Genomic DNA, 25,488 nt, shown 5'->3' with positions numbered 1-25,488 from the left:
TGGAAGGAGTGGGACAGGGAAAGGAAGAGGGGGAGAGGAGGGCTTGAGAGCAGAGTAGAATGGACACGTGTGAAGATACCATGATGAGATCCAACACTTCGTATGCTACTAACTTGTCTATTCAATAGCATTTTAGAGATTCTAGAAAACATATCCAGGCTTTATTCAGGCAGTAGAAAGCCTTATGAAACTGGTATGCTCTCCAGGGACTCTGAGGCAGTAAGTGACCAGAGAACTTGCCATTTACCTCACTTGAAAGTGACTGCTGCTTTAGGTGCGCCAGGGCTGGGACTTGTCTCTACTTGGAGAACTCTTTGTTTATAGAACTTAAGCTCTTCCAAACCAGCAAGGAGTGGGGTACAAAAGGCAAGGTTTCTGCAGGACATCAGTAATCTCCTCCCTTGGATTTCTAAAGCCCAAATATGTATATTTGCAGAGCATTAATCACGGCAGATCAAAAGCATCTATGGGGTAAGACTGAGATCAAGAAGCACTCTGGAGTTACTAAGTTTTAATCTAAGGTATTATAAAACAATGTGCCAGGCTCTGCAACACTGTGTATTAAGTTACTTTTGTTGTGGGGTTGGTTGTTCTGGACATTCTTAAGTGAGGGAACCTAAGACGGAAGTTCAGTCATACTTCAACAGTACGTGGGGCCAAACCTGTGGTCAACATAGTTTGTTTTTCTAAGATGAATCCATCAGTGACTAATGGGATAGGCAGCCTAAACACAGAGGGAAACAGACTGAGCAGGGAGGGACGGGATGCCCGGTGAAAAGGACCACTGAGTGAGGTGCTGCCCTGAAATGAGGAGTGTGGGAGGAGTGGGAAGGACTTTTCGTGTTCCCTGGATTCCTGGCATTGGAGGAAGGCGGAATGGTAGCACTGTGGCTTGCTGAGTCCATGCTCTTTGGAAAAGGACTAACAGAGTCCTAAATCTATACATATCATGTATGTTTGTATATTGTGACAGCGTAGTATGTGTGTGTGTTTGTGTGTGTGTGTGTGTGTGAGATGCACACTTGTGTTTGCTAGTGTAATTGCAGATGTCAGATGAGGATGTTGGGTGGCCGCTCTACTGTTCTCTACCTCATTTCTCTGAGATGGGGTTTCTCACTGAGTCTGTAGCTAGGCTATCAATCAGCAAGCCTCAGCGATCCTGTCTCCTCACCCTACAGTTCTGAAATTATAGGCATGGGTTACCTAGACACACCCCGCTTACATGTGGTAATTGGATCTGAACTCTGGTCCTCAGGTTTGCATAGCAAACACTTGAACCCACTGAGCCATCCATAGTCCCCTGAAACCAATATTATAAATGTGATGCAGAACACTGTGCTGTGTTCAAGCATAGTATGATCTAACTCTGGGTTCTCCTCTTCTGACAAAAGGAGTGAGAAGGGAAAGTAGCAACAGGTCCAAGACTACACTGGAAATTCTGCCATAGTCAGTTCTCCATTTTTCCTAAGCTAGACCCTAAGGTCAGTTTGCTATCCAGAAAGTCAACACCACAGTGCTGCTTGGATTCAGAACTGCTCTCCTGGACCACAGCTATCAAGTCACACCCAGGAAATTATGGCATGATGAGTAGGAGATGGTAGGATGCCATTCACAGGCCTGAGGACTTTTGTCTTCAAGCCAGCAGGCTCTTCTGCGTTTATATCTCTCAGAATTGTAGGATTGTTGCATGGTATTTGATGACAGCTCCGTGACCCTCAGTCACCAACTACAGACTGAGAGTACTAACTAGTTCCTTCTGGTCACTGCTAAGTGAATGATTATCTTTATTCTAGCCAATTTTACTACTTTAAATTATGGAAACAATAAAATTAGCTTGACTTGCTCTATAGCACCAACTGACTTAAACCCTATTTGTTAATCCAGCACATTTTAGGTTGGTTTCAATAAGAATGACTAAAAAATATGTAATCTTGTGAGTTTTATTTTGGTGGAAGATCAAAGTTGATAATACAATACTGCCAAACAGTGATTTGAAAATATACAAGTCCCATATATCAAAGTGATTTATTAGTGCATATGGGCATCATATGGAACACATAGTCCAGGCATATTTTCACCACTTTGGAATTTTCAACTCTAACTTTTTAGGTGTAAACATATTACCTTGGCACATTGTGCCCAGTTGTTGACAGTTAAAAACCTAAGAAACTTTAGTAACTTTGTCCTCTCTTGGGTATAAATGAAGAATAATTATGTCATACAGAACCTTTTGGTTCCTATAGGTAGAGATAAATTGCATATCAAACATTTAATTCCTATCTCTCAATCAGTTTCTGTGAAAATTTTAAAATTAACATTATCTATCTATCTATCTACCTATCTTTCTTTCTTTTCAAAATTCAATTTTAAACTCTTGGTTGGCCAGTAGAAGAGTTAAATTCTTAAAGATAAAGGTGTCTGGCTGTTCATATATCCCACTACTGCATCTATTTTTCTACCTTTTCATAAAATTCCAGGCTTGACTTGTAACTGAGAAGCATAACAGAGAAAGCGTGATGTGCCTTAAAGGATGTTTGCTTTGGGGTGAACATTCAATTCAGGTCATCATGGAATTTGGGGATAAAAACACAACTATTTGAATTGTGAGTCATTCTTTATATTTTACAGAACAATTGGGTATGGTGCTGCATGCTTGGGATTCCAGCACTCAGGAGGCTAGGGTTGAGGACTCCACAAGTTCAAGGCCAGCCTGCAGTACATAGTGATATCCTGTCTTAAAAACAAAGTGTAATGAGAAGTTTTTCTTTTCTGGTCTATTCTATTTGGTGTTCTATAGGCCTCTTATATGGTTATAGGCATCTCTTTCTTTAGATTGGGGAAGTTTTCTCCTATGATTTTGTTGAGAATATTTAGAAGCATGGGAGAATGAGGAAATAGAAGGATTCAGAGGGTCCTAGAAACCTACAAGAAGAACATTATGATGGGCGGATCTGGGCCCAGGGGTCCTGCGCAAACTATGGCACCAGCCAAGGACAATACATGCAATAATCTTCGAACCCCTACCCAGATCTAGCCAATGGACAGGACGTTCTCCACAGTTGAGTGGAGAGTGGGGACTGACTTTCACACCAACTCTGGTGCCCCATATTTGACCATGTCCCCTGGATGGGGAGGCCTGGTGCCACTCAGAGGAAGGATAGCAGGCTACCAAGAAGAGACTTGATACCCTATGAATATATACAGGGGCAGGAGGTCCCCCTCAGTCAGTCACAGACATAGGGGAGGGGAGTAAGGGGAAAATGGGAGGGAGGGAGGAATGGGAGGATACAAGGGATGGGGTAACAATTGAGATATAATATGAATAAATTAATAAAATATATTTAAAAAACAAAGTATAAACAAAAGAAGCAATGGCAGCCACCAACTACACCCAGCCTTTCCCCTGGCCTCTTGGCTTCTATCAGAACTCAGAAATCAGTGAGGTTTATTTAACACATCTTCCTCCTTAGGCATGAGAGGAAGGACATCTCTAAAGTGCGGGAGCCACACGGAGTGAACAGAACACATTAGCTGAGTCCCAGGCCACTGACTCCCAGAGTCATTTGGAAGAATCTCGATTTTAAAATACCAGGCCTCTCCATTCGAACACTCCAACAATTCCAGGCCTTGGAATTGGAGGACGTGCAAACAAATAAGAACCCCAAGGTCAGAGCTATTAAGCATTTAAAAAGAACCGCCAGAGAAAAGTACATTCTTTGCTGGTAGTTTTCATCCCCTTTCAACCCTGTGAATGGACAATGTGGGCACATTTATTCTTACATTCTCAACCAGAACAAAAGATGCTTTTCAAGACTTTCCCAAATGTCATGGCTTAAAAAACAGTTTTGGGAAACTATGTGGCTCCCTGCCTCTCCCCCTGCATCCCCCAGTGATTAAGCAACATCATTGCTGGGCCTGTGGAGCCTCAACACTCCCTATGGCTTTGGTGGGGGATCAGTCTGCACTCTGTCACCTGTCAAAACCTCTCGAGACTGGACATTAGTTGCAGTATCGATCTAATGTATTTGTTTATAATGGCAAGGCATATCATAATCTCAAAGAACTAATTGATTCTCTTAGCACGTTCCTTTTCATAACATCCTAAATAAAGAATCACTGGGGGTGTGGGGGTGGGTGGGCAGATGACTCAGTGCAAAGTGTTTGCTGTGTAAGCATGAGCATCCAAGTTCAGATTGCTAGCACTCACTAAAATGCTGAGCATGGCAGCATGTGCCTGCTCTAGGTGGGTCGAGACAAGTAGATCCCCTTGGCTTGCTGGGCAGCCAGTCTGGCTGAAGCAGCATGCTACTGGTTCTGGGAGAGACTGTGTCAGACCTAAGGCAGAGAAGTAATTTGGTAGTTCAGTGTGCAATGACACACACTTCCCTGCCCTATCTCCGGACTCACTGATGGGTTAATTAGCTTGGTTTTCATCTTCCTTCAATATATACATCAAACCGTGCACTACTCCATAAAGATATGCAGTCATCGGTCATCATTAATGCAATAATGTAAACATTACTGAAGTTATTTCTAGATCATTATGGACCATACCCAAGAGAATGAGGAGAAAATATATGTAAACGTTTGGCATTAAATAATATTCATAATGAGAAGGCTTCAGGGATTCTGTATGGGCCTAAAGAAGGTATAGTATGGTGGAAAGATAGTGAGGACAGAAAACAGAAGCCTTGGCCGGGGCCCAGTGCTATCATGACTAGCTGTGAGAGATGGAAAAAGCCCCTGCCCCCTCTCTCTGCGTCCTGGTCTCCCTCTTACAGAATGAGCAGGGTCCTGCCTTTGGCCACTGCTCTCCTGTTTCTCTAGATCCTATTCTGCACGGTGTTCACTGTCTTTAAATACCCTCCCTCAGTTGGAAAAGAAGCTGAATAAATTTCAGGGACTCTAGTGTGTTCTTGAGAACAGTAGAACATGCAGCAGTGGCGTGTCCTTTCACCCCGAATGCACCTAGGAAAGGAGCAGACACACAGGGCTGGACGTTGAGAACAGAACATTGCAATGACAGCTGCAAGCCAAGGCGTTAGGCGTGCTGCCTGCTCACAGCTGACTGTGAGAGGCACTGGGGAGGGTTTCTTTCAGGGTGTTTTACATTTAGAATGGCTGATTCTCCTTTCTTCACTTATCATTCCTGGGTTAGGACAGTCGCCCGATACAGCTGCGTGCAGGAACAGAAGAAGCCAGGAAGATGGTGGGCTCTGATCTGGGGCTCCCCTCCTTACCTCCTCCACATGATTCAGAGCACTTGGTGAAGCCCTCGTACTCCCAATCAGACAGCTCGTCCAGGTCCTGCAGGCCACCCAAGAGTCCGTCTCCATTATCTGGGTTCAGTTCAGGAATCTCCCCGTTGCATGGTCCCGCATAACAGGCGCGCTGCGATGCCGGCTTGGGCCCCTCGCATTCATCCACAGGCAGGTCAGCCACGGACTGAGAGAAAGACAGGAGCACCTGGCATCTTACTGTTCGCACCTGGGTTCCCACACCACAGGTGACAGTACAGGCCGACCAAGCTTCTGGAATGAACCTGCAGTTGGTAAGCAAACAAGAGGACAGGGTGAGAAACCCCAGGCAGGAGGCCCTGGATGCTCTGAGGAGCTGCATAGCACCTGCCTCCGGGGGAGCCCAGAGCTGTACCACCACGCTGTGCTCGGTATCCTCCACCGAGTCCTGGGCTGGCGCCTTCACTTTAGTTCATGAGCTCATTGGCCACTGATTCTGGAGTGCGTGTTTCCAGAGTGTCATGTGAATTCCCAGCTGCAAGACATTCCAGTCACAGACCACCTGCTAGCTCACTGCTCTGCACCCTTAGAGGCAACAGGACTTTGGTGGGTCTCCTCTCTCTAAATGCCAGCACGTGTGCCTCTTGCAGGATGCTGGCTCTTCTTCTTACACCAGGCTAATACTGCTACTAAAAACGATAACAAAATAAGCCCTCGGAGATACTTGGGAAGCGTTTCCTCCTAGTTTGGAACTCATAACTGTAACTTTTCCTTGCTCACATACAGTATGCTTCCCAGGATTTATTTTTATGCATAAGTAGGGACTTTTGTTTTTAAAGTTTCCAAGAATGGTGCTGCCTTTCCCCTCACACATTCTTTGAATCAGTCTGAACTCCATGTCTTTTTATATCACATAGAAAGCCACACTCAAATTGAAAGCCACAGGCATGCTACAGTGAACAAGAGGCTCTGCAGTCCTACGTGTTTGTTCCACATCTTCCACCTCCGCCCCTGAAAAGGAGCTACACAAGTAAAAACTGTTTTTTTTCTTGATTTTTTTTTTTCTAGAACGTATGAAAATACCCAAATTCCCAAAAAGCCTTTGCTCCTCGTTAATCAGCCATGGCCATAACTTCAGTGGCCTGGAGAGGTCCCAGGGGGAGAACCCAGAGGGAGCCATTAACATTATATCCCCTCCCACCATGGTTCTTCTACTTTCTCACAGGGAGGGGGGCTGAAGAGGCAGGCAAACATGGCTCCTTGACCATGACTTTGGCAGAAAAGGATGACCCGAGAAGAAACTTATGGCCTCAAATCTCAGCAAGTGTAAACAGTTCACAGCTAGTTCAGGGAAAGGGACATTCTAACAGCAACCCAACCCATTGTTGGCGTGACAATGATGCTTCCTGAGTCCGAGGTTGCCCTCTGTGGGATAGAGGTGATCAGTTTGCCCAGGAGGACTGTCCTTGCCCAAAGCACACACACTATTTGGTGGCCTGGTAAAAACCCTTCCCCAAAGAGCCTCACTCTAGTTATCTTGGAAGAGCCATCTACTTGGAGAGCACAAAGGTCACTAGACAGACCACCCACTAGAAGGGTAAACAGGTGTGGAACGGCTACTCAGGATGATGCCCAAGAAAACTTTATCCCTATATCACACTCCCCTAGGTTTTAGCTTTTTTTTTTTTTTTAAATCTTCTGGCGTAGAAACATAGGGACAAATAGTATTCCCAAAAGATTTCAATGTCATTTTCCTTTAAGCAATACCACCTGCATGAACTCTTTTGAAATATAAAACTGAAATCTATTATCAAAAAAAAAATCACTTAATTCTTTTATTGAGCATCCACACACAACTGCCTGCCTCCTGGAATAAGAATCATGATAAATACGCAGCCCTGGATTTTACAACACTGGTGCAGACACAAAGGGTATTCAAAAGTATATGCATAGTAAGTCATTTTGTATATAAGAAGGCACACCCAACAGGTGACTTGACAAGAGAGCAACGAGCAATGCTTCTTTTAAAATGTAGTGCGCTATGTTGCTCTAGAAAAACAATGATGGCAAGAACTCAAACTGTGCCCCATGAGCTATGTGTGCAGCAAGGGTTATGCTCACGATGCCTATGATTGATTTCTGTGACTATCACACTTGGACAGAGTCAGCAAGCTTTCCTGAAAAGAGATAAGCTAGAAAATAGTTCAGATGTTGCATGCTATGCAGGCTCTGTTGCAGTCACCCAAGACTTCCATTGTTGGAAGGAAGGAGTAACCAGATGAGTGGGGCTATGCTCCAGCAAAACTTGAGTTGCAGAAACAGGATAAAGGTGTGCTTACAGAAGGGTCTGGATCTGGCCTGTGGGCTGTAGTTTCCAACCCCTGTTATAAGAACAGAATATTTGCTAGAAAGGACAGACATTCTGAGATTCCTAGACCATTCACAAACTTACTTTAGGTCTATCTATCTATCTATCTATCTATCTATCTATCTATCTATCTATCATTTATCTGTGCATATGAATAATGTATGTATGTATGTATGTATGTATGTATGTATGTTTGTATGTATGTATGTGATAGCCAGCTTTGTGTTTTATTTTCCAAAGTCCTAGAATGACACACAAACTGTGTCCTCAGCTTTCTTTGCCTGTAAGATGAATGACTTTGCATTTAGTCTCTTGACAGAATTTGAATAATATTATCCCCAAAGACACAGAAGCCCAATTTAAGCCAAAGTTTAAAAGTGGACCTGCTACCATGGTCTATGGATGCAACCACTGCAAGAGTCTTTGGTCAGAAGGGCCAGCTTCCAGGGTTCAGGGATGGATTGGATTATTAGTTCATGGATTCAGGGGTGGTTATGGAGTCTGTGTGAAGGTGGAAGTGCCTTTGGGCTTCCTGGGAAAGTAGGGACACTTATAGGTCTGGTAGAGAGTGAGGAGATTTTCTGTGAGGGTCCCCAGTGTTTGTAAAAGGCCATGACAGCAGAGGTGTAAATAGGATTCTTTTTGGGTATGAGCAAAAGCTGAGCTACTTCTGAACCTGTGAATATAAAGGTTGAGTTATCACTGGGTCCATAAACAGACAAGGCTGCTTCTAGGTCTACAGCTGGACATATTTCTATCAGGGACATGGGCAAGTGGCTCTGTTCTCAGAGGGCACAGGTCTGCCTTCTCAATGAAACCAAGTGTTGTAAACCCTGGTGTAAATCTCAAACCCTGACAAAGGCACATGTTACCTGTCAATGGTTATTAAATCTGTGCTTCTGTGGGTGACCACCCATTCTGCCCGTCATGTTGATGTCACTTTATTTACGTCTGTATTTTAAACTCTTGGCTTTGTTAATAATTATTTTTTATAATAAAAGCGATTTCCTAAAAGAAAAGAGACATAGAATCCCAGGGAACCTACAGTAGTAAAAGTTGATTTTATTTTAAAAAGCAGGGTTTCTAAATGAAAAAGAGTATGTAAATATATATATGAGTTTTTGGCTATATGGATAATAGAGTTAATTGTAACAAAACACCCCTGCTTCATAAAAAAGTGCAAATAAACATCTGTTTTACCCCAAATGAAATCCCATCAAATGCAAGAGATCCTCACTGGCAGAGCTCCCAATCTGCTATCCTCGGAACCCAATCAGCTTCAGTCCAATGAAAAACAAGTTGATCTTGAAATGGTGTTTTCTCTTGGCACTCATTTTAATTTCTCTAGTGCACACACTGTATGATTAATACAGCCTCCTCCTGTTGAAGTCCATTTTAAAGAAAATGATCTGATTACACAAATGGCTCTGTGAGTGACTGCTTTTCTTCTGAAGTTTCTCTCCACCTCTCCATCTTCTAACTCTGCACTTACTATCCTGAGCCCTGTAGCCACAAGTGGGAGGAAGCAAGGTCACAGAGAGGGCAGCAAGTGAGGAAGTGTAGTTTTTTTCACTTCTAAGATAACACACACACACACACACACACACACACCCCACTTGGTAAATGAATGAAGTGGGCTTTTCTGTGGTCTTTTATGGCAAACTTAACTGTTCATTTTACTAACAGAGCTTCTGATTTAGACTAACTACCAGAGTCCCTTTAAATGACACAGAAAGCAGTGACAATCACAGCCACTTGCTGAGATCCTAAATGGTTTAGTTTAATACCAACTGTTATGAAGTTAGGGCCATGCTCTGAAGTGGTAAAAACAACCATTTTATTAATAAACTGCTAAACAAAAACCATCTAGTCTTGATTGATTAGCTGTTTAATCACTACAGACATCAGCCAGAGTGAGGCTGGAGTTTTATGGGTTTGGTCTGTAACTGACATAATTAACTTTCCCTTTTCCTCCCTCCCTCCTTCCCTCCAGTTCCTCTTCTCTCCTTCCCTTTTCCCCTTCCCCCTCCCAGTATCTCCCACCTCTCCCTTCCCCTCCCCACCTCTATCCTATACACAAGCCTGTTTGAAAAATCACTGTTATTAGGGCCAGAAAGATGGCTTGGAGGTGACAGTGCCTGCTGAGCAAGCCTGGTCCAGCCTGAGAACGTAGTTTGATTCCCAGAATCAATGGGGTAAAGAGGGGACAAACTCTCCAAGCTGACCTCTGATCTACACACTCACACACACACACACACACACACACAGACACACACACACATCTCTGAACCTACGCATGCACACACAGTAATAAAAATTTTAAAATGCATCCAGATTAGTCAATGTGTGCTATTTTTTTTTTTTTTTAAAGATGAGATGTTATGTGTATGGGTGTTTGCCTGCGTATGTTTGTGTATCATGGTTGTTAAAGACATCAGACCCCTGGAAGTGCTTATAGGTTGTTTTAAGCCACTGTGTGAGGGCTGGGAACTGAATCAGGGTCCTCTGCAAGACCATCCCTCCAGCCCTGCAGGAATACTGTTTTCATGCTGTTGAGAGGCTCAAGCCCTAGTTTCGAAATTCATATTGGAGCTCTCAGGAATCACATTACAATAATCTAATTTCGGTAGTTTTCAATTTTAGCTTATTTTTCAGCTGTGAGTCTACATGAGTTGTGCCTTCCTCATTTTTTCTGGTATTCTGGTATACACATTTACATATGGAATTTGTGGTATGGCATCACAGTGAGAAGAGAGGCAGGAATAGAGGGAAGCACTTGGGGGGCGGGAAATAAAGAGATGCTTTAAGACAGACCACAAAGAAAAAGGAAAACCCTGTTAAATACATCTTTCATTGACTCTGAGTTATTTTACTTCCCGTTTCAGTTGCACAAAACTGATAATTCAAATTATTTCCCTTTAAAAAGGCATATCAATTATCTCGTGGAATGCAGTGCTTCACTGTCGTATGTATACACTGATTTTGCATCTATTTGTAAATTTGTTTTATTTCATTTTCCATGGTTTCAATTAGCCATGATCAACCATGGTCTAAAAATATTAGGTGGAAAGCTAGAGAAATAAGTCAGTTTAAAATTACTTTTAAAAAGTATACTATAGCTACTTTATTTTGGTATTGTTATTGTTAATCTTACCATGCATAACTTATAAACTAAACTTTATTATAGGTACACACAAATAGCAAAATACAGTATCTAAGGAATTCAATACTATTTGTGGTTGGTTATGGTCATGCACAGGGACTTGGGGTGTATCCCTGTGGATAAGGGGAAAATACTCCTAATGTAATTTCTGACAAATATTCACTTTATATTTGCACCACAACTATGAGATTTCTTTATTAAAAACTTTATTAACCTTTTAAAAGAACACTTCTAAAATATCATATGAATAAGTGTTTTTTTTCAATGTATGTATGCACACTGTGTGTATTTCTGGTATCTGTGGAGGCCAGAGGAGGGTGTCAGATTCCACGGCTGTGAGCTGCCACATAGTGCTTAGGCAGTTACCAAATTTGGGTCTGTTTTAAGATCAGTAAGTATTTTTTTTTTAAACCTTCTGAGCCATCTCTCCACTCCAAAATCATTATTATCTCCTAATAGTAACTAACTGTAGATGTAACTATAAAACGTATGTTGGAAAAATAAAATATTAGAAAGTCTGCCCCGAATTAAGCAGGAATGCCTTGTCACCGGGGCAAACGTCACAGACTTGATTGCTAATGATGTGCTCTTCTGGGCAGCCTCATCTGATGTCTAACTAAGCTTCCTTTTTCTGGTTCTATTTATGTTTGAAAAGTTGGTTCTTTGGCTTCTGGATAATCCTTGAAATAGTAACAAAGTAAAAGCTTTTGGACCAGATACAGTTACTTAAATGTAAGCTGGGTATTCATGCATTTGAAGGAGAACGTCAGTGCAAGAGAAAAAGACTGCAGCTGGGTGAAAAAGGAAACTACAGAGGAACAGCCTTCTCTCTGTTCCTGGTCTTCTCCAATTCCCACCTCTACATGACGTCGGGAAGACTTATATGAAGCTCCTTCATGTCTCTACATGTAATGGAAAAGACCAGGTGGTGGTGGTGCACACTTTAATTCCAGCACTTGGGAGGCAGAGGGAGGCGGGTCTCTGTGAGTTCAAGGCCAGCCTGGTCTACAAAGCAAGTCCAGGACAGCCAAGATAACATAGAGAAGCTCTGTCTAGGGAGAGAGAGAGAGAGAGAGAGAGAGAGAGAGAGAGAGAGAGAGAGAGAGAGAGAGAGAGAGAGAGAGAGAGAGAACTCTTCAGTTGAATCATCTTAGCTACCTGTGTCTAATGCTGCTCACCTACATAAATCTGAAGGAAGGACGCAGTTCCTAAGCATGCAGTGCAACATGGGAGAGGTATCCTTTAGAGGCCAGCGATGGAATTCATTTGGGGATCTCTGAGAGATAGTTGGCCTCTGTAAGAATCTCTCAATGGCTTTCTTATAGAAGTAAAAGACAGTTAAGCGCATTAAAGAGACTGCCTTTCAAAGGGACTTTGCACCAGGAGAAATCTCACAGGAGGAGCCACTGACCTGTGAGCTCAGATAACCCACTACCACCCCCGCCCCCCTGCCCAGGCTGCTTTTGTCAGAGCATTGTCACAGTGACAGGTAAAGAAACTAAGACAGCTTCCTTCTGAAAGCACTTTTTTGAATTAAATGACAGCAGGCTTGGCACCTTCTCAGTCACCTGTGCTAAGTCCTTCTGTCCCCAAGCCCTAAGGATTGCTATGCCTCAGAGCTCAGGCTTTCAGCTTCCAATGTATTCATGAATAATTTTGAATTGGCAGGAAATGTCTAAGAATTTAATCCTAGAATGTTTTCTTTTCAAAGATCAAATATTAACTAATCAATATTAACATAATTAATTAAAATAACATTAATCTTATTTTAGGAGACAAACAGGACTGATGAGATGGCTCAGCAAGTAAAGGTGCTTACTGCCAAGTCTAATGGCTTGAATATGTGTGTGTGTGTGTGTGTGTGTGTGTGTGTGTGTGTGTGTGTGTGTGTGTGTGATATGCAGAAGATTGGAAGTTAAATACATTGCTTGAGGGGCAATAAAGAATTCCATTTTGGGGGTCCAGAAAGATGGATTGTTGAGTAAGAGCACTCACTTCTCAAACATGAGGACCTGAGTTTGAATCCCCAGCACACAAGTGAAAACATGGGCGGTGTGCATTTGACGTCATGGATGTGCTTGTGGGTGCATGCTCATGTAGAGGTAAGAGCAGGGTATTGTCTGTCTTTGTCTACTGTTCTCCACCTTGTTGCCCAGAGACAAGGTTTCTCATTAAGCTGGAAAATTCACGAGTTAATCCTAATTCCTCAGTTTCCTTCAATCCTCCATTCCACCTGACAGGCAAGTTCTATCCATTATTCCTTGAAAAACTTCCTTAACTTTTTTTCCATTTTCCCTCTCAGCACCAACCATTAAATAATCTTGGCTAACAGTTACACTTCTTGCCATATCTATTTCAAGTACATAACTCACTAAGCCACTGGGAGATGGGGACTGTTGGCTATGCTGTGAAATAGGTAAAAGAGATGACCAGTATCTTTTCAGTGAAGTGCTGGCATTACCCTGCTCATCTAGGGTGGTCTAGCTCTGTGACAGATCAAGCCTTGCAATGTCTTTGACTAGATGCTTTGTAACTTCATAGAGATAGAATTTTTTTTGTAAAGGGCTGTTGCTGACACAGATTTTTCTTGTTCACAACTTTGCAAAATTTTCCTGTTGGTGTAAATGATTTTTATCTTCTGGAAAATATGAACCTTTTTAGTCCCAACTCCCTATTTGAATTAGTTTCAGCATCTTAATGAGCTTCCTGAATAGCTCAAAAATTAAAAAAGAATGTTTGATATATTCACTTTGTGTTTGCATGTGATTCATAATATTTTTTAAAAATTATATTTTTATAGTGCTATCTTCATCCCAATACCTAGATTGAGGCACAGAGGTGGCCAGGGTCAATATGCTGAATAAATAACAGAGTCAGGATTCAGGCCCTGGCTTGCTGATCTTCCACACACACCAGTGGACTACCTGTGGCACAACACAGAAATCTTGACGACAACAGATAAGGCTGTGTCTTTTCTTGATCGTGATGGCCACTTCTCTGTCTTCTGGCTCTGCTCCCTTCATAAGGCATCCTTTGAATAATTTGACATGGTACTCAAAAATGGAATCTGTCTATGGGTACATTATGCCACCCTCTACCCCTTCTCCCCCATCTCTGCTAGCCACACATGTGTGCTGACTGCTTTCACTTCTTCTACAAACACATGCAGTTCTTCCCTGATTTAAGTGTTGGACATCTGCAGGTGCATTCTGGGTGACCCTCTCCTGTGTCTCTCCTTAGAATAATTTTACCAGTTATCTGCAGGACTCAGCTTACATATCCTTTTCAAAGAGGCCTTCCCAAACCTTGGTGGGCTGCCTAAGGGTAGCCTTCCTTTGTGTGTGTGTGTGTGTGTGTGAAGGATATTGTCAACCTCAGGTATAATGCTTCACATGCCATCCACCTAGGTTTAAAAATTTTTTAAATGGGGTTTCTATGTAGTTCTTACTATCCTGGACTGACATCAAACTCATAGAGTTCCTCCTGTCTCTGCCCCTCAGAGTGTAGGGATTAATGGCGTGTGAAACCATGCTCTGTCTCACCTTGATCTTTTTAGACAGGGTCATTTATGGCCTGAGCTCACCAATGAGGATGGACTGGCTGGGCCAGTGAGCCCCAGGACCCCTATCCCTGTCTCTCCAGGGTTTGGATTACAGCTGTGTGCCACTGTGCCTAACTTTTTAGTGCAGGCTCTGGGCAACAAATGATGCTTTCCCTGCAAGCACTTTCTTGACTGAGCTATCACCCCTCTCTCTGTTTTTCTTCCTTTCTCTTCCCTTATCTCCCTCTTTCCTTCCCTTCTTCTCTTCCTCCCTCCCCTCCTTTTTTCTTTGTCTGTGACAGGGTCTTACATTGTAACCCGGGGGAACTTAGAACACACTGTGTAGTCACAGTCAAGACCGGCTTCAAACTTGTGGCATCCTTCACTCCTCAGCCTCCCATGTGCTGGGGTTATGGTGTGAGAACCAGCACACACAGCCCTATGTTTCACGTTCTGATGGTAGTTACCTATCTTTCATAACTACTGGGTTTGGCTTATATGGGTGGGTTGCTGGGTCATCAAGGATCTTGAGGCAAATTTAAACTCTCTACGAACCATCCTTCCCTAAAACCTCACTGAGAATGCTGCTTCATAGAAAAAAATGATTGTGAGACAGATGCTAACCTTTTAATATATGCAGGACTTTTTGGTCAAACATTGCCTTATCTTATGCCATCTATATTCTCAATAGAGAAGGCCTTGGAATATTCTGGAATTCATCCGAGGTTACAGGGACTCTTGGAGAGCCTTTATCTTTTGTTAAAATGTACTTAAAAACAAAACAAAACAAAAAAAAAAACCCAGCACACACAAAGCTTTTGTGGGGTAAGTGATATGTTATTAACTGCACATAGCAGATAGGAACGGAGCCAAATTACTGTCCTCACAGATGACAGAGGAAGACGGGACAGTGCTTCAGAGCACCTTTATGTACTTTTCTGGTGTGTGTGAATGGAGCATGATTTGCAGGCCTGCTTTCCCTGTAGGGTCCTCTGCCTATTTAAAAGACCCTATTCCAAAGGACGGAAGACACCATGTGGTCGACAGCTATCAGCGCATCTGTGGTTCTCAGCTTAACACCACCATAAATCTATACCACTCAGCCTCAACTTTGATAACAACCTAAAGCACTGTAAACTCTGACTACTCTGTGTGAACCGTTTCTTCTTCGAATGGAGGGAGATGGGTTTATCTTGTGTTTCTGTAAAGCTTTCTTTCCTTTAGTTCAACAAGTTTGGCAGAGCTTTCCAAAGAAAAGTTCAGTTCATTAAAAAATGACCTTAATGGACTTAACATATATTGGTGGTGACAGGGTCCATACTTTATTTTGGCACACAAGGACCCTATTAATTTGTCTTTGTCACTCTCTAGGGTTCAGCTGAGCGAGAACTCAGAGCTAACTTTCTGAAGTTAGCGGTGCAGAGTGAGCAACAGCGGTGATGGTGGGCGTGGCTGATGGCTGTGGGACTTCTTGGATTGCAATGAAGGCCTTTACTGACCACATGAAAATGGCTCTGTCTGTGCTTTTGACTTTATTGCTGATTTTGCTGTCTCTGTGCATAATGGGAGCAATAAGTGGGGGTGTGCATTAACTCAGAGTGGGAGGAGGCTGCTTTCCCACGGAAGCAGTATCTGAACCCTTTTTACTCGTTTTTACATTTCCCCATACATTTCTTTTTAGTTGAAACAAAAGGAACCATCTTCTATATCTAAACTCGGGACAGAGTATGGTGCACATGGGTCTTCAGAGAGCTTCTGAGGTACAGAGGGGGAGAAACAGGACAATGGTGTGATGTCGAGAACCACAAGCAGAGTTTCAGGCTAAATCTTGTGGCTCTTAAAAGGCTTTAGAAGAAGATATATTACAATTGTAATAGATTTGAACTCTCTTGAAGATTCTCTCAGAAAACCAGTGGTTTGAGGAAAGGTTTAGTTATGGCAACAGGTAATATATTCACATCAGCTATGCTAGCTGCTTTACATATGTTAACTCTCATAATCCCAATGCTGTAGAGACCACAGTGTTCAGCTTACAAATGAGGGAATAGAAGTTTACGGGATGCAGTGATTTGCTCAGGCCCATGATTGCTAATAGAGACTCCAGTTGCAGCCCACACTTAACCACTGCATACTGCTGCTGTGTGGAAAGATGGTTAGATAGCTGTTACCCGTTGATCCTAACAGGGATATATCCAATGTTAGGATGCATAAATACACAGCCCGACTCCACACCAATTCATTGGGGCCAGCTGGATGCATTTGAGAAAGAGAAGTAAGTTTAAGAAACCATGATCTTTTAAATCTGGTTTCAACACACAGGCTTGTATCACTGAGGAACAAACTGACAGAAATGTTCCACATGCCATGGATGATCTAGTCATTTTTGCCTACATAATAATTTGACATCAATGACAGATTCAAATGAACTCTATCATAAGCTTCCAGCCATTGGTTCACATCAACATGCCCCTCCAAACTTCACAGTGTAATTTCATCTATTTATTTCTTATTATTTGTGAACTATGACATATCACTTAACTATTCTGATATTTGAGATCAGAGGTAGGCATAATTGTGGCATAGATAGTACAAAACTGGGTTCTTATATCAATCACACTGCACATACCAAAATATCGAATAACATGTTTTTTGATTTATTTATTTTATTATTTTATATGTGAGAGTTATGCTTGCCTGTATGTATGTGCACCACATGTGTCCCTGGTAGCCACAAAGTCCAGAAAAGAGCATTAGATTCTCTGGGACTAGAGTTATAGACAGTTGTGAGCCATCATATGGGTTCTAGGAATCAAATCTAAGTCTTTTGGAAAACCAACAAGTGCTCTTAATCACTGAGCCCCAGTGAGACTTCTTCAATTATGTAGAGCACATCTACTTAATCTGTGCATATACAGCCAATATTCAAGTTTGACTCACAGTTCTATTGCTTCTGTGACAAGAATACCCAGAGGTTTTTTTTTCTTCTTTTAAAACATTTATTGTTATTTCTTATGTGTATTGGTGTTTTGTCTGTATGTACATCTGTGCACCATATGTGTGCCTGGTGCCTGAAGAAGCCAAAAGAGGGCATCGGATTCCTTGAATTGGAGTTACAGACAGTTGTGAGCCTCTATTTGTGAGCTTGGATTTAAGCCCAGGTCCTCTGGGAGAACAGCTAGGGCTCTTAACCACTGAGCCATCTCTCCAGCTCCAACCCTGAGGTTTCTTGAAAGTTAAAAACACTGTTAGGTAACTTTGGGAATAATCTGCATCTACCAGGATGTCACTATACTGAGCAGGTGGCTCAGGGGTTGGTTTAGCTCCTTAAGTCGTCTACATGACACGGACTATTCGTCAGAGAATGGGCATCGAAAGCCTGCTGTATCAGGGAATATACAGGGAAGGACTAATTTTGGTAGGTATGGATGAGGCTGGGAAGCGGGGAAAGCTATGAGAAGATAACGACCGTCTGCTCAGTGTGAGGCATTAAATTGCCACATCCTGATTCCTAAAACCGAGAGCTCTCACGCTTCACACCCCATGCTCTGTCACTCCACCTGCTGTGGCTCCAGGATGCTACACTTCACCACTCAATATCTTGATATTACATGATATTATTCTTGATTCTTAAATGTGTCTATTTCTATGCATAGAGAAGATATTCCTTGGCATGGCTCAATCATTGAAGATTAAGGTTCACAACCAAAAAGACAAGAAGGGAACTTTTTTTGTTGTTACTTTCTGTGGCCTGAGACTCATGAAGAGAACCCAACTCAGGCACCTTGTGTTGTGACTATAAACACCATTGCTGTCTAAATCCCTCACTAATGTTTGAATCTCTATACATACTTTGGGAAAATATGAGGATTCATGCCAAACAGCTGAGATTCCTACCCATTTATTTTTAAAAGTACATCTTATTAAATACTAAGTTAAGAAATTCACATTATCTAACAATTTGATAGGGCATAAATTTAACTAAATATATTGAAATGTATCCTTACATGTATTGAAAATGCCGTTTCCCAGAAGATAAACAAGTCCCGTAAGGACTGTGGGATCATCATGGGGACTCTCAATGGTCCTTCGGTTTAAACCTAAATCCTTGTGGGTTCTATTCACGTGGGTGCATGCATGGCTATGCCATGTCTAAGGATGTTTTCTTTTTCCTACGTATCTCACCATCCTCTGTCTCCTATAATCTTTCTACCCTTTCTTTCTTTGTTCCCTGAGTCTTGAAGGGGGTGACACAGACGCACCATTTAGAGCAAAGATTTCTTTTCATTCTTCAGCCGACAGCCTCTGAGATGAGCTTACTGTGTTTTTACAACTGTTTATGGTGGGTTTCATTCGTGAATGCTCCCACTTGGCTTACATTTCAGTTTGATGCTTGGATACTATTTACATTGTGTTACACAATGGGAGGAAAATACCTTGGTTAAAGATTCTTACTGGGGCTGGGGAGATACTCGGCAGTTAAAAGGGCTTGCTGCTCTTCCTGAGGACCCAAGCTTGGCTCCCAGGATCCGTCTCAGATGACTTACACCAGGGGCCTTATATGGCATGGCTTCCGTCGGATCACTCTACATACTTGAAATAACTTAAAAACTGGGAAGAAAGAGAAAACTCAGGAGGCAAGAACACTGTCTGTCTTTCTAGAAGAGCCTGGTTTGGTTCATAGCACCCACATGGTGGTTTGTAACCATGGGTAATAACTCCAGGTCTAGGGAGTCCAGCTCCCTTTCTAGCCTCTAAGGACAATGGACACACAATACACAGACACACATAAAGTAAGATTCTTGCTGTTTGTAGCCAGGATAGTTAAAAATATGCCCACCTTAAGGGCACAGATTCCCATAAGTGGGTTCGCAACTACATTTCTCTATGTAAAGATGATATATCTGTCACAGTCCACGTGCCTAAGGTGCATCTTCTGTTGCTGAGGAAAGAAAAAATATCTCAAAAACATTTGTGTTTTGTTTCTGAGAGTGCTGGGGTGCATACTAGGCCAGATCTCTATCACTGAGCTGCCAGCTCCAACCCTCAGGTGAGACTTAATGTCATGGTTCTGAATCATGCAGAATGATCCAATCTGTACAGTTATTTCTGTGCTTCTGGGAGATATAGCCAGATTCTTGTATTCTACATGGTGTTCAGGTTAGTGGACCCACAATGTGAGAACATTCTTGTGCTCTCCAATGTTTACTACTTTCTTGGCAATTCAGTTATTGGTCTTTTATCCTAGTTTCCCTCTAAATATATCTTACAGATATTGCTTCCTACATACTTCTGGGTAATGCCAAGCAACTTTTCCTTCCATTCTGGGGTCATTAAGAGTATCTAACACCCAATAAGGACATTTCCATATGCTAAAGGCCTAAATACAGTGACTTTCCTGTATTTATTTAATGAGACAGGCTGTTGATAATATTTTTGCTTTACATATGGGGAATTTGGTGACATTTTCTGCTTTCCTATGTAGCTCTCCCAAGCCTGCTGGAACTAGTGCAGAAGATCACAGCTCTGGACTTCTCTTCCCTCCAGACCCAGAGCAGCAGTTCAGAGCTGACAGCCACAGCTTCTACACATTCCCGTTTAATTTAACCAATGTGAGTCTCTTCGGTGGGGGAAGAATGGCTTGCTGACAGTATTTCATTTTTTCATTGTGCTTTGGAGAGTAATTATGGGTGTTATATACATTTGGAAGCCTGTCTATGGTTTTTTTTAAAGAAGGAATTAAGGCCATGCAAAATTATGTTTTTAAAATTCAAAATCAATTAAAAAATATGACACTTAAGACCTTTCTGAGGGCTCAGCACATTAAACACATAAAATGTACTAAAATATGGAAAACATATAGCTTTCACTACCTAATTCTACAGCTGTCATTTATTTCACTTCAGTATTAATGTAATTGTTGTTCTGAACATAACTGTATACATTTCCTTTACATTAAACTGGCACTTCAATTTTAAGCTACTTCAACTCAAATTAATCACACCAAGATGGCCATTCCATTCCACGAAGAGGGAAATTTAATGGCTTAATTTTATATGGCTATAATTTCAATGGCCGAAAGTGTGTGTAGCTGCTTTAGGGTTTTTTTAAATTAAAATTAAGCATAATGCATCATAATTGGAATGTTAGTGGAAAATACATATCATAAAATATACGTGACCATGGTCTATGAAATGCTTCTGTGTAAACATTTAATTCCACTTTCAGGTTTCATTGGAATGGTCATTGACTAATCCTAAAGAATTATAATTATGGATGCAATGTGCTTTTATTTAGGTTCAACTTTGTTCTATTATTTAACATTAGTCAGAATGCAATATTACAGACAGCTAGGCCTTAGGCCAGATGGCAGAATCTAATGTATAGGGGGAGCAATTGTTTACATAAAAAAACACACAGTTGGTTGGAAACATATTTAACTATAGAATACACATGGGGAGTAACCAGAGCCAGTGATGTGGCACTTTTCTATGTCTCAGGTAGAAACTTAGTAGATGCAGAGCGAATGGCCCTAATATTCTCCTCAGAAATAAGATCTGTCAAAGAAGGTCCTGGCCAGACTATGTCCCAGCCGGAGACTAGGTCCTGGCAGGAGAAGGAGGGAAACCGTCTTCATCTATTTGCTTTGTAACCTTCAATCACTATCTTTCCTCCAAAATTCTGCCACCTTTAGTTGGTTTTTCTTTTTAAAAAATTATTGTAGTAACTTTATGGTAAACACTTTATGTTTAATTGAATTGTTCTCTTAAGTAAAATCATGACATTTAATTAATTAATCTTTATTTGTATTATTTTTTTTAACTTCTGGAAAAGAAAATTAATTAATTTTTATTATTTTTTTAACTTCTGGAAAATAAAGTAATTTGATACAATTGACTTACAAAGTGATCATTGATTACTGAGATTTCTTGATACTCAGGAACACAATTTCACATTCTAGAAAAAAATCTTATCAGATTTAGATTCAAGCAGGTTAAGTTGGAGAAAATTAAATTTGAATACCTTTATTTTATATCTCTAGTACAATTTACACTTTGGCTTAAATCTGAAAAGTATATGATATCCTATGTACTCGGCTGTGAATTCCTGAAGATTAGGTCACAAGTCTTACATGGCCATAGCTCATATGGACATAGTATCTACATTAGAGTAATCTGAAAGTCTTCAAGCTGGGCACTACCTTTTGCCATATATGGATTGGATCAGGAACGTGCACTTCTCTGTGTAAAAACAGTGCAACAGCTATGCCTGCCAGGGTGTTCTAGCGCAACAAATGGATACGGATCTACCAATCAATCTGCTCCTCTCTCTCTTCTGTGTTACTTTTGTGAGGTTTGTGGGAAATTCGTGCCTGTTGGACCAGATTTCATGATTTACAAACAGAACTCATATAGGGCCCTAAGTAACTGCTAAAAGCTACAATCTTTCCAGTGAAAAGGTAAAGCTATTACATGCCTTTTGCCTTTGTATATATTTTATTTACTCCTAACTTTTGGTGAATTTTCCATACTACAAATCTCAGGGATAAGGAAAGTAGAATGCTGCCCAGACTTTGATATCAAATCAGTCTGTCTATCATCCACCCATCCGTCCATCCATCCATCTATCCATCCACCCATCCATCCATCCACCCATCCATCCATCTATCCACCCATCCACCCATCCATCCATCCATCCATCATCCACCCATCCATCCATCCACCCACCCATCCATCAGTCTATCCATCATTGTACTGAGGATTAAACCCAGGCCCTTGTACACACTAGGAAAACAAATGCTCTACCCCTGAGTTACATCCCCAGCCATTCTCATCTCTTTTTATATCATTAGCCTGATATTTCTCACCTCTTGCTCCTTGCCAAAGGAAAGGAATTTGGAGAAGCGGGATTGGATTTAGACAGGAAGAATAGGAAAAACATTCTAAATCTCATTTGAATGGAATAGATGTTAGGAACAATGCTTGGCAATAGATCCTTCTCTAATTGGGGAGCCCAGAGGGCTTACGCCTCCTTGGGTAGAAAGTTGCACATAGCTTAGAATCCATAAAAGCCGCAGCAGGGAGACCCACTAACTCCCTCCAGGGCATGCCCCATACTGAACTTACGAAGGCTCTTCAGACACTGCAGCTCCTTCCTCCAGTTCCTGGGCTTGCTTGAACCATGGCAGCTTGGCCTCTACTGGAAGTTTCTCTGAGGATAAGTACATCAGGAAGGAAAGAGATTAGAAACTCCCTGAGGATTGAGGGCTCTTCATTCTCAGCACTTTCTAGTTTTGCAGCATGTAGAAGTCATGCTCATAATTGAGAAAAAAAAATAGTGTTGTGACAAATAGCCAGTGGCTTTTAACACTTCCTTACACACACTTCTCTTCTCTATGCTGAACTGCAGAGTCATTTTTAAATGAAAGTCCCCGTTCAAAGCACTGATAACAATGATACAGAAAATCAACAATGCTCCTTTAAAATAAACACAAAAGACAATTGATGATGTAGTGGTATTTTCCTAAGTGTTTTGCCTTTTGGCTAAGTGTGATCTTATGTTTATTATATCAAAGTCAAATAAACTACCGAGCTGAAATTTGTGGAACATCGTTGTAAAGTTCTGAATTATTCCATATCACTCCCACGGTTCAGTAACAGAGGTAATAGGTGCAACCGAAGGTCCACAAACCCTGATTTGAAGTGTTTCACCTATTCATCTAGCTTTGAGCAAACCACCCACAATCCTAAGTGCTTCCTAGGGAAAATGTGGAGGAGCAGAAGAGCTCAGGAGGTTCTAACTGCTCCTATAGAAGTAGCTGCCAGGATTCTCATTTCTGACATATTTATGACGGTCACTTATGGGCATATTTGCCTTTATACTGTGAGCCAGTGAAGCTCCGTCACCATTTTATAACATATAATTGCAAAGATGAAAGAAATATGTTCACATATGCACACACCATGGAGTTGTGTGGTATTTTAATGATGCTTACAAAATCAAGATCACTACTTAACTGTGAGAAGTCTAGATTTTATTCTTGGTAGTTAACTATAGACTGACTTTCCTTCTCTCTAAAGCTGCTCGGGAAAGATATAGATAATAAATAATCGTCTACATTTTTATTTGGGTTTTCACTATTTGTCTTCTATTTCCAGCAATTGCTTGTAGCTAGAAATACAGCAAGAAATGCGCAGCTGCCAAAAGCCAAGCTCCCAGTTCATGGGTAGGCGTCACCTGGGCATGCATCATTTTACAACGCCACCATCCACTCCAGTTGAACTGCAACAAAAATAGCAGGCTGAGGATACTGTGACCCGAACCCTTGAGGGCCTGTGGCCATCTCATCCCATCTTTGAAGACACTAAGTGGACGATCTGGAAAGACCTACTATGTGACTGGGAGCAGGCTAGGGGCCCTATTACACCATAGCTCTTGTAACCCTCTCAAGCTCTTGCATGCACACAGTAGTCCTTTCCACCTTTTGCAAATGAGATGGTTAAGAATAACTGTATGTCTTTCTGTTTTCATTTTATACTTTTGAGACCTCACAATATTACTCATTTGCAATAATAAGTATATTGCAGAGCTACTTCCTGGCTCATTTTCATAGAAATATAACGTCTCAAAGAAACAATACAATGAAAAAAATGGGAACTACACTTGGCATCGAAAATTGGAAGAAGATATCATAGAAAATTCTGAACATCTGAATGGTTTGTGATTTTGAGTTTTCCTGTTTCACTGACAGACCAACAATACTGACCAGAAATCAGATCAATATTCACTCTGATCTGAAAGACCCAGTATAATTATTGTAATGACTCTAGTTTAAGTAGAGTTTTTTCTAAGTTCTTTTTAAAAATTAAATCATTTCTGACATCTATTAAATTCACAAATATATACACATCACAGTTCTATTTCAAACTATACTTCTAGTATTCAGTCTCATATTATTTTAATTTTCAATATAGAAAGTAATAGTTTTCTGCTTCCTTAGTATTAAGTCTGTGACTTCCCAGCACATATTAGGGTCAATAAAGTAGAGAGATTTGGATTCTTTCTTTGCTTTTAAAATTAAGAAATGTGGATAGTAAGTCACCCACACATAAGTATATATACAATCTAGTTTTCTAATTTGTTAGCAATGATTTTCAAACAGCTTTATGAATTGGGAGACATATATACACATATATTTCTATATGTGCTACTTCATATAGGATGTTGTCAAGATCATTTGAACTAGCAATCATCATGTTAAGTAAAATAAGCCAGAGTCAGAAAGACACAGTTTTTCTCATAATCAGCAATCACACACATACCACACGACACTGAGGTACAGAGGGACAAACAGACAGATCTCTCTCTCTCTCTCTCTCTCTCTCTCTCTCTCTCTCTCTCTCTCTCTTGCTCTCGCTCTCTCTCGCTCTCTCCCTCCCTCCCTCTCTCTCTCTCACACACACACAAATATATATGTGAATAATATATATGAATGAAAATGCCATAAGGAAAACCATTGTTTTGCATAAAAACTAAAGTATTGTAATATAAAATAAAAAATGAAAATGTGAAAAGAAAGAGTCAACTCTATTTAATATAGTCTGTTATAAAGAATCATTACTTAGAACATTGGGAATATTGAAATAATACAAGGAGATTTGAGTTGCCTGAGTATCCATTGTCACTGAGGAAGAATGAAGGGCTCCAGTTACCTCTGGGCTTGTAGCAGGGTGTGGGCATGATGCATTCTTCTTTTATGTGGGGCTTTGTTTTCGTACTGCAGCCTCCTGTGTGCATTCCTCGGTGGTCAATGCAGAGGACCACACGGTATCTGAGGCCCTGGCCACATGTCACCGTGCACTGGGAAGAGATGGTGTGAGAGAGAGAGAGAGAGAGAGAGAGAGAGAGAGAGAGAGAGAGAGAGAGACTCATAGGCAAAGCCCGATTTATTTATTTGACTTCCCACCTAAGACTTACATAGGTATAGTTCTTTTAAAAATTTTCATATATATATATATATATATGTATGTATAAATTCACTCGTGAATTTAAGCCACTTCTATCCAGTTATTAGATCTTTGTTCTGTTTGGGTTTCAGAGATGATGTTAATTGAAAATTAACTCACCCCTTTCATTATTTTAGGATACGGTTAAATAGTGATTAATTAGTTGTACTGTGTGC

General features: G+C 41.2%; 1 protein-coding gene across 1 annotated transcript in view; it reads right to left on the bottom strand.

Annotated features, from left to right (window-relative positions):
- Adamtsl1 (ADAMTS like 1) overlaps positions 1–25,488 on the bottom strand; it is a 915,031-nt gene that overhangs the window by 155,470 nt on the left and 734,073 nt on the right. The window contains exons 13-15 of the mRNA XM_051163985.1: positions 25,019–25,166; positions 22,433–22,517; positions 5,241–5,542 (exon numbers count right to left, since the gene is read on the bottom strand). Coding sequence (XP_051019942.1) covers positions 5,241–5,542; positions 22,433–22,517; positions 25,019–25,166 — 535 coding nt within the window. The remainder of the gene's footprint in view (positions 1–5,240; positions 5,543–22,432; positions 22,518–25,018; positions 25,167–25,488) is intronic.

The sequence above is a fragment of the Acomys russatus genome, chromosome 2 (genome assembly GCF_903995435.1).
Source record: "Acomys russatus chromosome 2, mAcoRus1.1, whole genome shotgun sequence".
In the NCBI taxonomy this organism is placed as follows: Eukaryota; Metazoa; Chordata; class Mammalia; order Rodentia; family Muridae; genus Acomys; species Acomys russatus.
Note: the sequence above shows the minus strand (reverse complement) of the source record. Positions and strands in the feature narration are given on the sequence as shown.